The sequence below is a fragment of the Podarcis liolepis genome (assembly GCF_965112155.1).
Source record: "Podarcis liolepis genome assembly, chromosome: 17".
Classification (NCBI taxonomy): domain Eukaryota; kingdom Metazoa; phylum Chordata; class Lepidosauria; order Squamata; family Lacertidae; genus Podarcis; species Podarcis liolepis.
This window is the reverse complement of record NC_139571.1, coordinates 37,148,575-37,166,003: the sequence shown is the minus strand read 5'-3', so window position 1 is coordinate 37,166,003 and position 17,429 is coordinate 37,148,575. Positions and strand designations below refer to the sequence as shown.

Genomic DNA, 17,429 nt, shown 5'->3' with positions numbered 1-17,429 from the left:
AGGATATAGAACCAGTTGAAAAACAAGCTAGCAACCTCAATTGTACAGTTCTTTAAAGCACAGAAAAATCAAGAGATTCACCCCACCTTTTTTTGGCACTGTAAACTAATATGGCAGCTATTCTGAATTAATGCACAACAAAAGTATTGGCTTGGACAGTTTAACCACAGTCAAAAATAGAACTGATAATTGTCTGAACCATTCCTTAGCTTGCAATTCCTTGCTTTTGTCCATTGGAATTTTGGGGTGAAATATTGATAGAGGCTTTACTTAACAAGGGACGCGGGTGGCGCTGTGGGTAAATCCTCAGCACCTAGGGCTTGCCAATTGCATGGTCGGCGGTTCGAATCTCCGCGGCGGGGTGAGCTCCCATCGTTCGGTCCCAGCTCCTGCCCACCTAGCAGTTCGAAAGCACCCCTAAAAGTGCAAGTAGATAAATAGGTACCGCTTTCTAGCAGGAAGGTAAACGGCGTTTCCGTGTGCTGCGCTGGTGCAGGCTCGCCAGAGCAGCTTCGTCACGCTGGCCACGTGACCCGGAAGTGTCTCCGGACAGCGCTGGCCCCCGGCCTCTTAAGTGAGATGGGCGCACAACCCTAGAGTCAGACACAACTGGCCTGTACGGCCAGGGGTACCTTTACCTTTACCTTACTTAACATGGAGAATGTACCAACTGTTAAATGACTGAGTATGCATCACAAGAGGGGAAAGTGCCTTACTGCCCCCTGGTGTTTTTTATGGTAAATACAAAGATGGGAAGAAGCTCCGCCTTCACCTTGCTGCATATGACTGGATGTTTTCTAGATTTATTACAAAGTGCATGTACAAAGAAAACCCATGTCCAAGAATAGAGGCTGAAGCTCTGTAAGAGGACAGTCATCATTTTTACAAGTTGCTTCTCTGGTGCTGGGAAAGACAAAATAGATCTGGGAAGCACCACGTTCTTAATTAGGCTTTCAGATAAAACAGATATTTGTTGGCAGCTGAGGTTAAGGGATCATATTCTACTTAAATTACATATTTATCATGCCAAATGTAAGCAGAAGTTGCTACTTTTGTTTCCCAATGGATGCATTCCTATTTAAACAATGTGCCACAGTTTGTCACATTCTATGCTTTTTACGCAGAAGTGGAGAGATGTTCTATTTGCATGCGTATTTCATGTCTACTGTGTTATCTTTATACAGTGGTACCTCGGGTTAAGTACTTAATTTGTTCTGGAGGTCTGTATTTAACCTTAAACTGTTCTTAACCTGAAGCACCACTTTAGCTAATGGGGCCTCCTCCTGCTGCCTCGCCGCAGGAGCCCGATTTCAGTTCTCATCCTGAAGCAAAGTTCTTAACCTGAAGCACTATTTCTGGGTTAGCGGAGTCTGTAACCTGAAGCGTATGTAACCCGAGGTACCACTGTAATCTCGTAAAGGTAAAGGACCCCTGGATGGTTAAGTCCAGTCAAAGGCAACTATGAGGTTGCGGTGCTTATATCGCTTTTAGGCTGAGGGAGCCGGCGTTTGTCCACAGACAGCTTTCCGTAACATGCGGTCAGCATGCATAAACCGCTTCTGGCATAACAGGACACTGTGACGGAAGCCAGAGCACATGGAAGCGCCTTTTACCTTCCCGCTGCAGTGGTACCTATTTATCTACTTGCACTGGCGTGCTTTAGAGCTGATAGGTTGGCAGGAGTTGGGACAGAGCAACGGGAGCTCACCCCGATGCAGGGATTCGAACCACTGACCTTTCTATCAGCAAGCCCAAGAAGCTCAGTGGTTTAGACCACACACTACCCACATCCCTTATATTCTAGTACCAAAAGCCAGATCTTAAGCAGCAGTGCCAAGGCACTTCTCTGACAGGGAAGAAAAAATCCAGAGCCACAGTTTGAGATGCAAATTGGTTTACTTTATCTTTGACATGAAGTGTTTACTTTTGTTCAGTGGTCAAGAAGCTTGAAAGATAACAGATCACCATAAATTCTATGAGGCATAGGTAAGTCCTAGTCAACACCAGCTAAAGACGTCCTGGGCTAAAACTAGATGCTAACCAGCTGTTTGCTGTTAACGTCTAGATTAGTGTTTCCCAGACTTGGGTCTCCAGCTGTTTTCAGACTACAACTCCCATCATCCCCAGCTAGCAGGACCAGTGGTCAGGGGTGATGGGAATTGTAGTCCCAAAACAGCTGGAAGCCCAAGCTTGGGAAACACTGGTCTAGATGCATCCTTTTCTAGATATTAATGCAAGCAGGAGAAGTGACCCTGAACCAGTCCTTAGTCAGGTAGCATCCATTCATTTGTGCCCTGTTGAGATTGGTTTCATGCTTTGCTGGAAAACTGCATTGAGCAGCCTCTGTAGAGGTCAGCTTGGCACCGCCATAGGAGATGGGCCAAACTGTTTCGGAGGTACAGTTTTTGTCACCTGCAAGCTGCTAAGAGAACTGCACTGCTTCACATTTTAGTTAGCAAGTTCTGCAACAACAAGAGGCCTCAACAACATTGAGCACTGCTGAGCTCTGTGTAACTGGGAAAAACTGAAGCATCTTGGCCACGGATTGCAGGTTAGGCTTGATCGTTCAAAGCACTGGATCCAGGCACTTCCATCCTTTGCACATCTACCTCCGATTCCTTCACAGATGGAGCCACCTCTGCTGCTTGGGATTCGGCCAAAGGTTCAGGAGGAGAGGCCTCTTCTGGGGAGAAGGGCCCCACAATCCAGTTCAGAGGAGTGGACTGCATCACGTACTCCAGGACCTCGTCCCCAGCCTGCCAGATTTTGCCCATTGTTTCCTGGCGCTGCATCAAAAGGCCACTCGGAAACTCCTGGAATGACTTGGCACTGGAAAAAGCAGCCTGTAGCTCCTCCATGTAGCTGTAAGCTTGCTGCACCTTTTCTTGGAGGGCTGCAGGGAGACCCCGCATGTTGGCCAGGAGGCTCTGGCAGGCAGCCTGAATCTGCTGGGCAATGTTGCGGGACATGCCTAGAGCCTGGGATTCCATCTGCTGGAGAGAAAGAGGTGTTAGTAATAATAATAGTAGGAGTTGTTATGTACTGAAGTTCTCACCCTGGGCCAGCAGGGGGATACTGTAGATAGTTCAAGTCCACATATGCAAATAAGGGATCGAAAGTGACGTTCAGTGATTGGATAGTTACAGAAAGTTGTTACAATTATGTTGTTCTGGAGCTCTATATAAGCAGGCTGGCTGAACCCTTCAGTTCAGTTCTGTCCTGGCCTGTGAATAAACAAGAGCTGTTTGAAGAATCGCTGTGTCGTCTGATATGTTCACCCACAACTTAACAGTAGTAGCAACAAAACAACGAAGAAGAAGAAGAAGAAGAAGAAGAAGAAGAAGAAGAAGAAGAAGAAGAAGAATTTATACCCCGCCCATCTGGCTAAGTTTCCCCAGCCACCCTGGGTGGCTCCCAACAGAATATTAAAAACACGATAAAACATCAAACATTAAAAACACCCCTAAACAGGGTTGCCTTCAGATGTCTTCTAAACATCAGGCAGTTGTTTATTTCCTTGACATCTGGTGGGAGGGCATTCCACAGGGCAGGTGCCACCACCGAGAAGGTCCTCTGCCTGGTTCCCTGTAACCTCAATCTTGCAAAGAGGGAACTGTCAGAAGGCCCTTGGAGCTGGACCTCAGTGTCCAGGCTGAGTAAGGGGGTGGAGACGCTCCTTCAGGTATATTGGGCTGAGGCCGCTTAGGGCTTTAAAGGTCAGCACCAACACTTTGAATTGTACTCGGAAGCGTACTGGGAGCCAATTTAGGTCTTTCAGGACCAGCGTTATATGGCCACATTCTGGATTAATTGTAGTTAGGACAGGGATGGCAAACTTTCAGCAGATGCACCAGGCAATGGGGTTTGGATATGGCACAGAGCAGAGCTTGGTCAGCTGAGAGCACTGCAATGAAAGTCTTCAGTTCTTGTCGTTTTCTGAACTTCACTTACGTTTTTTCCCATCCACACAAATCATAAAGTAAGCAAAAACTTTAACTTCCATTTAAAACTGGTGCTGATACAGTGGTGCCCCGCAAGACGAATGCCTCGCAAGACGGAAAACTCGCTAGACAAAAGAATTTTCCGTGTTGGAGGTGCTTCGCAAAACGAATTTCCTATGGGCTTGCTTCGCAAGATGACAATGTCTTGCGAGTTCCTGCTGGTTTTTTTCCCTCCCCCCCATTTTTCTAAGCCGCTAAGCCGCTTATCAGCTGATCCGATCAGCAGATAAGCCGCTAAAAGCCGCTAATAGTGCTAATCCGCTAATCCTTCAATGGGCTTGCTTCGCAAGATGAAAAAACCGCTAGACGAAGAGAATCACAGAACGGATTCTTTTCGTGTTGCAAGGCACCACTGTAGTTTGATTATCCTCCGTTCAGACCATATTGTATTTTTGTGTTTTATTTTTGCGGCTCTTGCCCTACCTGTGATTCAGGCACGCTCTCCAAAACCCAAACAATATGAGAATATTGTTATTCATCCTGATCTCCCTTTAGCTAACACATAGCTGTCAACCGTCCCTTATTTGGCGGGACAGTCCCTTATCCCAGCGCTGTGTCCCACTGCTGTCCCTTAAATTTCCCAGGTTTCAAAGTAAGCAGCTCCTCTCCCTCCCTCCCTGCCGGCCAGGGAGGAGGGAGGCTCCAACTGTGTTGCTTGGCTGTGTTGCTCACCCAATAAGGAGTCTAAGAACGACTGGGGGATGGAGCTTGCATGCCTTGTGCCGATCAAATCGGCCGCGTTGCCTGGAGACTCGCCTTTGCTCAGCGCTTCCCAGCGGAGAGGTGACGGTGGTTTTCCTTGCTGCATCCCCTTTGCTGGGTTGCTGCGCTGTGGGAACCACCGCTTGAGGCTTCGTTTGGCTGCTGACTGGGCTTTCTGCCTTTGGCTCGCAGAAGCTGAACATACCTGTGCCTGGAAAAACCCTTATTTTGGCTGCTGATCCCTTACTTTCGAGGCTGCTGGTCCCTTATTTTCAAATCTGTAAGTTGACAGCTATGCTACCATGATTTACTTAGCAGGGGCGCCCCATCCAGGCTATGGTCTGCTGAGCTTTGTCACAAGAGCAAGCCATCCTGTGTCCCCATGGGCCCTTTTCTGGGAAATACTTTGAGGAAGCCAAGAACACAACATACCTCTGCTGTGTTCTCTCCAGTGGAATCGCTCTGTCTCAACTGGTTCTTACTCCACTCCAACCACTTCTGCCGCAGTTCCTCCTGCCCGCCTTGATCTTTCTGGTCTGTGTGTCTGGCAAATGCAATCTAGGAAATTAGCAGCGAGAACATTAAGAACATTTAGAAAAGAGAGATACTTCCAAGCGAAGCAGTAAAAAGCAGAAAGTCTCTCAAATGAAGCTAAATGGGACTGACTCTCCCAAAGACAATCACATCTCACATTTTGGGAGGTACTTTTGCCACACAAATAAAATGAACCAGTCTGCTTAGGCAACAGAACATGGCGTACCTTGCTGATCAGGCAACTGACACCCAGGGTGGATTTGCACACATGGTTTTTAACATTAAGGAGGGGTTAGGGAAGGGATGGCGCTGTGGGTTAAGCCACAGAGCCTAGGACTTGCCGATCAGAAGGTCGGCAGTTCGAATCCCCACAACAGGGTGAGCTCCCGTTGCTCGGTCCCTGCTCCTGCCAACCTAGCAGCTCAAAAGCACGGCAAAGTGCAAGTAGATAAATAGGTACCGCTCCAGCGGGAAGGTAAACAGCGTTTCCGTGCGCTGCTCTGATTCGCCAGAAGCGGCTTAGTCATGCTGGCCACATGACCCGGAAGCTCTACACCGGCTCCCTCGGCCAATAAAGCGAGATGAGCGCCGCAACCCCAGAGTCGGCCACGACTGGACCTAATGGTCAGGGGTCCCTTTACCTTTACCTAGGGAAGGACTGTGGTAATGCAAGTGGACATCAGATGTACCGCATTTAATGTTCTTTATGCATTATTAAAATGTGACACCAGAGGGTGCTGCTGATCTACCAGCAGCGTTTTGACCGGGGGGGGGGGGGGACAAGGTAAGAAAACCGCTTTAATTTACAAGTATGCCCTGTGACGTTTGAGAATGATATATCTAATATCGTTCTAATAATGTTAAACAGGTCAGTGTAGATCAAGCCCCTCTGGAAAGCTCAAGAGCAGGACCTGAAAGTTGCCACCCTTCACCCATTATGTCCCACAACATTGGTGTTCAGGGGCACCACATCTGGACAGACAGACCCACCCCCTTCAGCTTCAATGGTCAGTTAGTGATTTAAGTATATTCAGGGAAGTTTTTAATGTGTGACATTTTAATGTACTTTTAATCTTTGTTGGGAGCTGCCCAGAGTGGCTGGGGAAGCCCAGCCAGATGGACAGGGTACAAATAATAAATTATCATTATTAAACTATTATTATTAAAGTTGCAGTGTCCTCTTTTAAGTTATCAAGGCTGGTGGACATCACATCTGGAATTGACAACCCTGAGCTAAAGGTATGTGCATTGTGCAACTGAACCCAGCACATTTTTCCAAAAAAACTCCAATAACCCCAGAGGGCCAGAGTTGCCTTTGTCAACCTGGGGCTGTTTTGGACTACAACTCCCATCAACCAGCACAACCAGCAGCCTATGTATCATGCAGCCATGCCAGGTGGCTCTGGTGGGAGTTGCGGTCTGCAACAGCAGAGGTTAGAGAAGGTTGACCTAGAGCAAGCACTACCAGAGACTAGAAAAGTGCTTATACCAAGTCCATTGCTTGCTGGAGCTGGGACAGAGTCTCCTGCATCTTCTGCTTGGTTTGGCGCAGCTTGCCCAGAGTGTGCTGGTAGGCTCTCTGGCGCACCCTGTTGGAGAGGGAACCCAGGCGCACATAGTAACTCCGCTGCTGCCTTTGCTTCTCAATGGAAGAAGAGGTCTCTGGCTCCTCCACAGCAGCTGCAAGAGTAGCTGAAAGGAAGGCATTACACACTTTAGAACTTAGCAAGCCCTGGAAATATGCAGAACACCCTAAATATCGTCGGTGCAAATACAGTGGTGCCTCGCAAGACGAAATTAATCCGTTCCGCGAGTCTCTTCGTCTTGCGGTTTTTTCGTCTTGCGAAGCACGGCTATTAGCGGCTTAGCGGCTTTAAGAAAAAGAAAACAAACTTGCAAGAACTCGCAAGACGTTTCGTCTTGCGAAGCAAGCCCATAGGGAAATTCGTCTTGCGGAACGACTCAAAAAACGGAAAACTCTTTCGTCTTGCGTGTTTTTCGTCTTGCAAGGCATTCGTCTTGCGAGATACCACTGTATACATATGCATCCTGGAATTCCTGCATTCCAAGATCCAAGTTCGGGGCAAGTACTTTTGGGTGGGAGAACCCCAGCAGAGATATAAAGTCACAAAATATGCAGCAAGGTAAAGAAATCTAGACTGTTAAAGCTTTAAAATATGTCCTTCAAAGCAAGTTCCAATATGCCTGTTAGAAGCTTCTTTCCAAAGTTTCCCTCTTCCCCCAGCACAGGGACAGACCGCACATTTGGCAAGTTAAAAATGGCTTACTTACAAACTCTCGAAAGGTCAGATTCAGGTGCTTTTGAATAGTTGCACATGCAGCAAAACTTAGTTTACTTACAAAGTGGTAAAAGTTCCTAGATTGTTGGTATAGGAATTCTAGAGTGGCTGGTGAGAGCCATGCGGTATGAGCAGGAGCAACTAGCTCAAACCTCTTCACATACTGAACTTTTCAGATAGACTGAGATTACAAGAATGAGCTTGATTACCCATTTCCTCCTAAGGCAAGGCCTATTGACATTTGCTACCACGCCTCCCTCTGGCTTCCAAAGAGCTCTCCCACCCACGAATTAAGCAAAGCTGGAGAACAGCAGGAAAGTCACAGAACAATACACACATTTGCTCAGTTCTGTTTTAGTGCAGAATGTGGATTGCACGGATGGAGAATTTTAGTTTTCAGATTGTGGGGGACCTTGCAATAGGAATCGGCACAGCAGTGGACATTGTGTGGCTAATTCAGCGTAGTTCTTCTACAACTGTGCTTAAAGGTAAAGGGACCCCTGACCATTAGGTCCCGTTGTGGCCGACTCTGGGGTTGCGGTGCTCATCTCGCTGTATTGGCTGAGGAAGCCGGTGTACAGCTTCTGGGTCATGTGGCCGGCATGACTAAGCCGCTTCTGGCGAACCAGAGCAGCGCACGGAAACGCCGTTTACTTTCCCGCCAGAGTGGTACCTATTTATCTACTTGTACTTTGACATGCTTTCGAACTGCTAGGTGGGCAGGAGCAGGGACCGAGCAACGGGAGCTCACTCCGTCGCGGGGATTCGAACCGCCGACCTTCTGATCAGCAAGCCCTAGGCTCTGTGGTTTAACCCACAGCGCCACCCACGTCCCTTCTACAACTGTGCTCAGAAAAGACTAAATAACACTGATGTACATGCATGAGCACGGCACAGACCACCGGGCACTCGTGCGCAGGTAGAGGCAGCTAACAGACAAGCGTCGACTGACCTAGCTCCTCATCAGACATTGGGAGGTAGTGGTCCACCATCTCCTCAGACTTCCCCATCACAGCCTCAACGGCACTGGAGGCCATCTGGCTTATGCTGGAGCCCATCACAGTGTTCATGCCGCTGGTTAGCGCAGACGTGGTCATCTCAACACTCCCTCGGACAGCTTCTTTAACCAGGTCCAGCATGCCGGGGGAAACGTCCTTTGTTTCGGCAACTGTTTGGCAAACCGCTGCTGCTGGAACTGTCTCCGTAGATGACACCGTCTCCTTTTTATCTGGGCTCCCCTAGGGAGGGAGAGAAGCAATCAGCATTGGGGCAACCTAGCAAAACTTGTTCACGAAAGTAGCTCTTAAAACTTTCAGTATTCGTCTGCTGCCCACAGATAAGCCTTCAATGATGGACCACGTTGCATGCATCCTACATCCGAGCAGGAAGGTATTTGGGGAAAGTGTTACAGGATTCAGTTTTCTGGCAGAGAATACATAGGAGACTTCGAGTAAAAAGGTAAAGGGACCCCTGACCGTTAGGTTCAGTCGTGGCCAACTCTGGGGTTGTGGCGCTCATCTCGCTTTATTGGCCGAGGGAGCTGGTGTACAGCTTCCTGGTCATGTGGCCAGCAGGACTATGCCGCTTCTGGCGGACCAGAGCAGCGCATGGAAACACCGTTTACCTTCCCGCCGGAGTGGTACCTATTTATCTACTTGCACTTTGAAGTGCTTTTGAACTGCTAGGTTGGCAGGAGCAGGGACCAAGCAACGGGAGCTCACCCCGTCGTGGGGATTCGAACCGCCGACCTTCTGATCGGCAAGCCCTAGGCTCAGTGGTTTAGACCACAATGCCACCCGCGTCCTGGTGCACATCTGTAAATAAACATCAGGCACCCAGAGCCCAGTAGAAACAGATGGACATCTACATCAGATTCCTAGAAGCAAGGTGAAGCCTAAAGCCTCTCCACTGAGTCCTGCTTAACTTACAGCTCTTGTCCTCCAGCCTGAGGTTGATTAACAACAACTCCTCCTGACTCAGGGATGGGGAACCTAAGGCACTGCCAGGCACTGCTAAATTCCAGCACACATCAGCCCCAGCCAATATAGCCAATGGACCGGGATTATGGGATCTGTAGCACAGCCAACCTCTGGAGACCCATAGGTTCTTATGCTGGCTGAAGGTCATCACCTAGTGAGAGTCTTCCAGCCTCCAAAGACTATTCATGTTCTTTTGTTAACCTCCTAGCCATCAGGACCACCCCATTATCAGATGGACAAATTCATAATAGGGACCAGGTGAAGTCTGGACAGTGGTTACCTGATCAGCTGGTCCTTGAACTATCAATTCCTTTTCCTCCACTTTGTCCAGATCTCGGCTGTTCTGCACATCTGCTGCTGTATTTTAAAAAAAATAGATAATAAATAGTTGTCGTTGGCACAGTGCAATTTTAGACAGTTGCACCAACAATAGATGCTCTTATTACGTCTTATATGTTATGTACAGTTATTGTTTTATTGTATTTGGACTTAGATCTTTGTGTGAACTGCTTTGAGCATGTTTCCCTGTGGAAAATGTGCTATATATACTGACAATGACATTTGTTTTGTGATGTTTCACTGAGCGTTTAATATTGTTCTGCAACAGAAGGTAAAATTTCATGTGGTCATTAGATTTTTGTAAGCTAATTTCCTCTCCTTTTCTCTCTGTGGAACTTACTACCACCACCATGAACTTATGGGGACACTGGAAAACACTCCACAAAGGGTAGGGATAGGTGAATATATTCATTTTGGGTTTTTTGCAGTTTCACATTTTTTTTTTCAATCTTAAGTTCAATTCCCTACATTTCCACATCAGTTTTTTATCTTATTTTTTAAAAGTTCTCATAAAAAATCCATCAGCATCACTGGGCAAATTTCTCCTATTACTTTTGCCTAACATACACATGGTTGCAAAGCAATTTCTCTATATTTTGGAATTTCGCTCGCACTAATATATGCATTTATATGCATGCTTTACCACAAAATATACACTTTTGGACACACATCTTGGGGGCTTGCAAAATTTGGATATGCCGCAATTTTGAAAGACGGTTGTGTCTCAGTTCAGGTATTGTTTCGGAAAATGCAAAAAATTGTTAGTTTGCCTTTAAATGGGAACAGAATTGAATTTCTCTCCCCATCCCAAAGAGCCGGCCATTTACTCACTCTGGGGCTTGCTGAAAAGAGGCTGCACCCTGCTGACTGTGGCCGAAGCAATTGTCCTCATCCCCGTCTCGGCCGCATCACAGAAAGATTTGAAGACCGGAATGTTCTCTTTGATCGAAGAGTATGTGGTGGAGACCATTTCGCAAGCAGCACTCAGGGAAACCGAGGCCACTCTGCTCACCAGGTTCTAGATGCAAAGGAACGTGTCAGCAACCCAAGGCCAGGGGGCAGTCAACAAAGACTCCATTTGAAACCAACCCCTCTCTTGATATGTGACTGACCAGCGGAATTGGGTGTACATGGGTTTAAGGGAACGAAACTCTGTAGATTAGGAATGAAGAAGCCTTGGTCCTCTAGATGTTGTTGCTAAGGCAGAATCTAGCCAGTTCTTGTCTGACTCATCTGTGTTAAGTATAATTGCTTTAATTCACACAGAAATGAAAGATGTATGTGTATTAATGAAGATTTAAAATGGAAAATGGCTAACATTGGGGTTTCTCCCCAGTTGTTTTCAAAAGGACACTGAACTCCTCAATGGGTTGATGAATATTTGTTGATTGTCTTCTGTTACTCTAAACCAGGCTTCCTCAAACTCGGCCCTCCAGATGTTTTTAGACTACAATTCCCATCATCCCTGACCACTGGTCCTGCTAGCTAGGGATCATGGGAGTTGTAGGCCAAAAACATCTGGAGGGCTGAGTTTGAGGAAGCCTGCTCTAAACTACTGTAACCTTAGATCAGGTGCAAAGGTGTTGAATTGCAAATCTGCCATCTTCAAAGGGTGGTGGCTGATATTGTTTCTCTGATCCCAACAGAGAACGGAAGATGTAAATGAAGCTCTCAAGGAAAACAGCACCAGGGAATTGGATGCTGTTAACGAGAGACCTTTGTTTATAGGTCTGTTTGGATTACAGTGGTACCTTGGTTCCCGAACTTAATCCGTTCCACTTCCGAAATGGTTCAAAACCAAGGCATGGCTTCCGATTGGCTACAGGAACTTCCTGCACTCAAGCTGAAGCTGCATCGGACATCCGGCTTCCGAAAAACGTTCGCAAACCGGAACACTTACTTCCAGGTTTGCAGTGTTCAAGAGCCAAAACATACGAGTCCCAAGGCGTTCAAGAACCAAGGTACGACTATATTCCATATTTTCTAAGATGCTGAGCCTGCGCTGGAAAGCACAAGGTATTGTATGGATATTTGGAAGGGTATCTTTAATGCTTATGTTCTGTTTTTTAAAGAGTTATGCTAGTAAAGATTGGATAATATTTTTATGGGCCTGGACAATGACTCCTTCCAAAAGGAGTCACTTTTATTTTTCCAGCCGCTTCAAACTGCACAATATTAAGATGTGCAACAACTTGTGCTGTGTTGCTGTTGCTACTCCACTCAGCAGACTGAAGGCAAAAGCCTTCCTAAGGCAGAGGGAGGAGTGTCCTATGTACTGCAGAATGACATGTCTGCTTTGGAGCTCAACTCGGAGCATCAATGGTTTCTCCCATCAAATGACCATCACCAAGATCTACTCACCTGCTGATCTTCATTGTTCTTGGAGTCAGAAGCAGCTGCTGCCATGTCTTTGTTTTCTGATGCCATGGCATAAACTAGATTGCTCTGGAAAGAACAAGCAAGACCAACATTACCTATCCTCTCTTAGACCGGGTGTGTCCATACCATATATTGAAAGCACACCATTTCCTCCAAATATTTCCTGAAAACCAGTGCTTTTTTCTAAAAAAAAGATGTTTGGGGCACTCTCATTTTGATTCAAGAAAATCACCATTTTATAGTTCAAATCGGGGGAAATAAATACAGTAAATGAACAAAAGTGCAAAGATTCACAAAATGTTTAGGGGTACGCATACCCCTGCACACCCCCCCAGAAAAAAGCACTGCTGAAAACTATGGTTTCTTAAGGGTGCTGTGAAACTACAGCTCCCAAAATTTAAACGCAGCTTTAAGTGTATTGTGCATAAGCTGTATCGGGTGGGACTCCCGAAGCAATTAAAAGATATACGCCATGCAAAATAATTTCCCATAAAGCAGTACCTATAAAGCATGCAAGAGTTCTAAAAAAGAAAGAAGAACTACAACAGCTCCCTTTGTTTTATTTCCAGAAGAGTTAACTGCCCTTAACTCTCTTTCTCCAAATCTTCTGTAGGAGAAAAGAATTGCTTGGGCTTTGCTGGACGAAGGACCCCACAACTGGCGCACTGTGACTGAGAAGGAAGTCTTCATAGCTCAGTCGGTAGAGCAGGAGACTCTGAATCTCAGGGCTGTGGGTTCAAACCCCACGTTGGGCAAAAGTTTCCTGCATTACAACGCGTTGGACTAGATGACCCTTGTGGTCCTCTCCGATTCTATGATTCCCTACTTTCACAGTTGTAACGGAGAACCCACAATTTAAACTCCAGGCACGTTTAGCCTGGAGAAGAGGAGGTTAAGGGGTGATATGATAGCCATGTTCAAATATATAAAAGGATGTCACATAGAGGAGGGAGAAAGGTTGTTTTCTGCTGCTCCAGAGAAGCGGACACGGAGCAATGGATCCAAACTACAAGAAAGAAGATTCCACCTAAACATTAGGAAGAACTTCCTGACAGTAAGAGCTGTTTGACAGTGGAATTTGCTGCCAAGGAGTGTGGTGGAGTCTCCTTCTTTGGAGGTCTTTAAGCAGAGGCTTGACAACCATATGTCAGGAGTGCTCTGATGGTGTTTCCTGCTTGGCAGGGGGTTGGACTCGGTGGCCCTTGTGGTCTCTTCCAACTCTAGGATTCTAAACTCACCTTTGCTGCTTTTCATAGACAAGGCCTGTGTGGTGCCATTCAAGACAAAAGACACAAAGCTGGGTAGCCTTGTGGTCTTCCCACAACTTTGTTACTTAGTCTGAGTGTGGGGTGTTTGGAACTTCTTACTGCAGGAGTTGGGGAGAGTTTGATTTTGAATGGAAGAATGAATGAATGAATGAATCCTTATTTACGTCAGCCATCGGCCATAGCAATAAAACAAGAATAGAAATAACAAGTCAATTATATAAAATACATTTTAGGGTTTTGAATCAATAGTCCAACAGTGGATCTTATTCTGATTGCCCCAGCTAAAAACCTTGCAACCTTTGCTGTCACCTGCTCATCTTGGTCTGCCAAGAGAAAGGACACTGTGGCAGTGGTTGGGTGACCCAGAATGGACAATAAAAGAGGGGTGATAATCTCATTCCTCAAGTCTTTATAAAGTATGGATTCGGTACTGCCATCTCCATAGGGACATAATCGTTTTTCGTGTGCAATCCGTTGGAATCGTCCCTTATATACAACCGAGGGCAATACATTCAATCTTGCGAGAGTAAAAACACATCTAGGGTTTGGGGTTTTTTTTCCCCCAGCTCAAATTTGTTGAATTTTTATCCCATCTTTAAATTAAAGGCAAGATGGCTTTAATTAAATACCTACTCAAAATATGAGCACAAACACAGTACTTGAAACTTTTTTTCCCCTGCAAAAAAAGTTAGTAAAGCCTAGCTCAGAGATATTTTGGCTTGCAGAGGGTTGGACTAGATGACCCTTGGGGTCCCTTCCGATTCTATGTTGTTGTTTTTTTAAAAATATGCCATATTGCATAAAGCAGAGGCAAACCTAGGATTTGCTGCAGTTCCCCTAAGTGTACACCTGGTGGCACTCAAAGCTTCCTGGCCATGGTAGCGTTATGCATATGCTTGTCACAGACCCTTAAAAAATAAAAAATTCCTTCCAGTAGCACCTTAAAGACCAGCCAAGTTAGTTCTTGGTATGAGCTTTCGTGTGCATGCACACTTCTTCAGATAGCATGCACACGAAAGTTCATACCAAGAACTAACTTAGTTGGTCTTTAAGGTGCTACTGGAAGGAATTTTTTATTTTGACTATGGCAGACCAACACGGCTACCTATCTGTAACTGGAACCCTTAAAAAAGTTAGTACAGTGGTACCTTGGGTTACAGACGCTTCAGGTTACAGACACTTCAGGTTACAGACTCCGCTAACCCAGAAATATTACCTCAGGTTAAGAACTTTGCTTCAGGATGAGAACAGAAATCGTGCAGCGGCAGCGGGAGGTCCCATTAGCTAAAGTGGTGCTTCAGGTTAAGCACAGTTTCAGGTTAAGAACGGACCTCCAGAACGAATTAAGTACTTAACCTGAGGTACCACTGTATAAGCAGCCATATGGGCCTATAAAAAAGGAGAGCAGGCGGGAAGTGGGGAGAGGCTCCAAAACCCACAGCTGAGCAATGCCTTTATTTGGGGTCAACTAAAGCCTTGCAAAATGGCAAGCAAGCAAAATGGGTGGAGTATTGAGCTCCTAGCTAAGTGTGACAAGTGGCGTTTCCTCTCTGCCCAGAGGTCTCAAAAAAGGTTGCCAGCTTTTCAGACGACTCCTGTAGCTGTACTTTATATGAGCAGGGCCGGATTTAGGTTTGATGAGGCCCTAAGCTACTGAAGGCAATGGGGCCCTTTATATGGCCAGCTGTCCTTTCTCAACAACAAATTGTCACTGTTTTTTGTGTTGAATATATAATTTATGGACCTAATAGGTATCTAAAGCCATTTGCACATGCAGAATGTAGGCACCCTATATATAGAAATGAGCAAACCAGTGATAGTTTAGGGAGCAGGCTAGCAGGCGGGGTCCATTACTTACATCATAGGAGCTTACACAGCACAAAACACGGTTGCTGTATGTAGGTTTTATTTTATTTGTTGTTTATCTTATATTCTGGAAATGAACATCCAGGTGTTTTTTTCTTTAATTTTTTGGGGGGCCCCGAACTACAGCTTGTTTAGCTTATATGCAAATCTGGCACTACATATGAGCAGGCTGAAATGCAGGAATTAACAAACAAGGTTTCCATAGCATGGGGAAAACACAGTCACCTGTTAATTGCTGCAGAGGGGATGAATGGAAAGTGGAGAGGCACGGCCTCAAGGCTAAACCAAGTCATTGCCTGCAGTGTTTAATATTGTACACATAAAGGTTGCCACACCCTATATCTTGCTTCCCTAGCCATCCAGCCCCAGGGTGTGGCATTTTAACTTCTATAGAATTAATGCCATTTTAGCAGCCAGCCTTAAACATGTATTCAATTAAAACAACAACAACCTGGTTTTCCCTGCTGCAGAATCACCAAAGCACACAGAGAACTAGCTAAGGACTCCAAAAGACAACATACAAACATGTTAACTTACCACAAAATACCCAAGACCCACCTTCCAAACATTCTCTTGCAGAGCTCTTCTTTATATACCTGTGATGATGTCATCCAAAAGCAGACCACGCTTGAGTGACAGCTCAAGAAAGCAATCAGAAATGCCCCACCACAGCAAATATGGGGTTGTGTAGATCAGTGGCTGTTCTTGAGAAGGAGGGTGGGTTGACTCTGTGATGGGTCATTTTCTACCTGGCAACTGATGACTCAGAAATTTGACACTGTCTCGCACTACACTTTGCATCCATTGGGCACCGATGAAGGGAAAGCTCAGTCCTATGCACTGTTTACTCAGAAGTAACACTGAGTTCAGTGGAACTTACTGCCAAGTAAATGTGCAGCCCAATTCTATGGATTGTTTACTCAGAAGTAAATTCATTGGTGCTTAAAGGTAAAGGGACCCCTGACCATTAGGTCCAGTCATGACCGACTCTGGGGTTGCGGCGCTCATCTCGCTTTATTGGCCGAGGGAGCCAGCGTACAGCTTCTGGGTCATGTGGCCAGCATGACTAAGCCGCTTCTGGCGAACCAGAGCAGCGCACGGAAACGCCGTTTACCTTCCCGCCAGAGTGGTACCTATTTATCTACTTGCACTTTGATATGCTTTCGAACTGCTAGGTTGGCAGGAGCAGGGACCGAGCAACAGGAGCTCACCCCGTCGCGGGGATTCAAACCACCAACCTTATGATTGGCAAGTCCTAGGCTCTGTGGTTTAACCCACAGTGCCACCCGCGTCCACAGCGCCACCCGCGTGCTTACTCATTGGTGCTTACTCCCAAGTAAATATCTCCCATCAAACAAGGAGTTGAAACTGGCAGCAGGAAAAGGGTTAACCACCCCTTCCCACCTGCTTTCTATCTATGCCTGATTGCAGCAACATTAGCTCCCCCCCCCCCACTCTTAAAGGGAGATGGGAAGTTATACAGAACTCCATTTAACTTATAGCTCAGTCCCATACCCTCCAAGTGTCCAATTTTCCAAGGACAGTCCCAGAGTTACAGAAGCCATCCCAGTTTCTGATTTGATCCCGAAATGTCCCAGTTATCCTTTTTCCTCACCTCCACACCTGGGAGAAAAATTAAAAGCGGTGTGTGTACATGTTCAAAAATAGAGTCCTGTTTATACTGAAAATAAAATTCCCGCACCGAATGCAGGAAATGGCGCAACTGGTATATGAAGCCTTTTCTAGGAAGGTTAAAGGCTTGTCTTTGTAAAAAAAAAAAAGTAATAAAAATAAAGCTAAGTGTTTGCGGTACCTGCTGAGGAGCACCAGCAAAAACATACCCCATACTAGAACAACTAAAAGTAAAGGTAAAGGGACCCCTGACCATTAGGTCCAGTTGTGGACGACTCTGGGGTTGCAGCGCTCATCTGGCTTTATTGGCCGAGGGAGCCGGCGTACAGCTTCCGGGTCATGTGGCCAGCATGACTAAGCCACTTCTGGCAGACCAGAGCAACGCACGGAAACGCCATTTACCTTCCCACTAGAGTGGTACCTATTTAT

The 17,429-nt window shown here is 46.2% G+C and overlaps 1 protein-coding gene across 1 annotated transcript; it reads right to left on the bottom strand.

Moving 5' to 3' along the window:
• Window positions 1–1,929: 1,929 nt before the first annotated feature.
• LOC310696388 (perilipin-3-like) lies at window positions 1,930–16,585 on the bottom strand. Its single transcript, XM_083481864.1, has 8 exons — window positions 15,906–16,585; window positions 12,217–12,300; window positions 10,687–10,873; window positions 9,797–9,873; window positions 8,490–8,775; window positions 6,727–6,929; window positions 5,136–5,261; window positions 1,930–2,993 (listed from the first exon to the last, which is right to left on the bottom strand). Exons 2-8 carry the CDS (start codon window positions 12,280–12,282, stop codon window positions 2,553–2,555), a joined length of 1,386 nt encoding a protein of 461 aa, XP_083337990.1. The 5' UTR covers window positions 12,283–12,300; window positions 15,906–16,585; the 3' UTR covers window positions 1,930–2,552.
• Window positions 16,586–17,429: the final 844 nt, after the last annotated feature.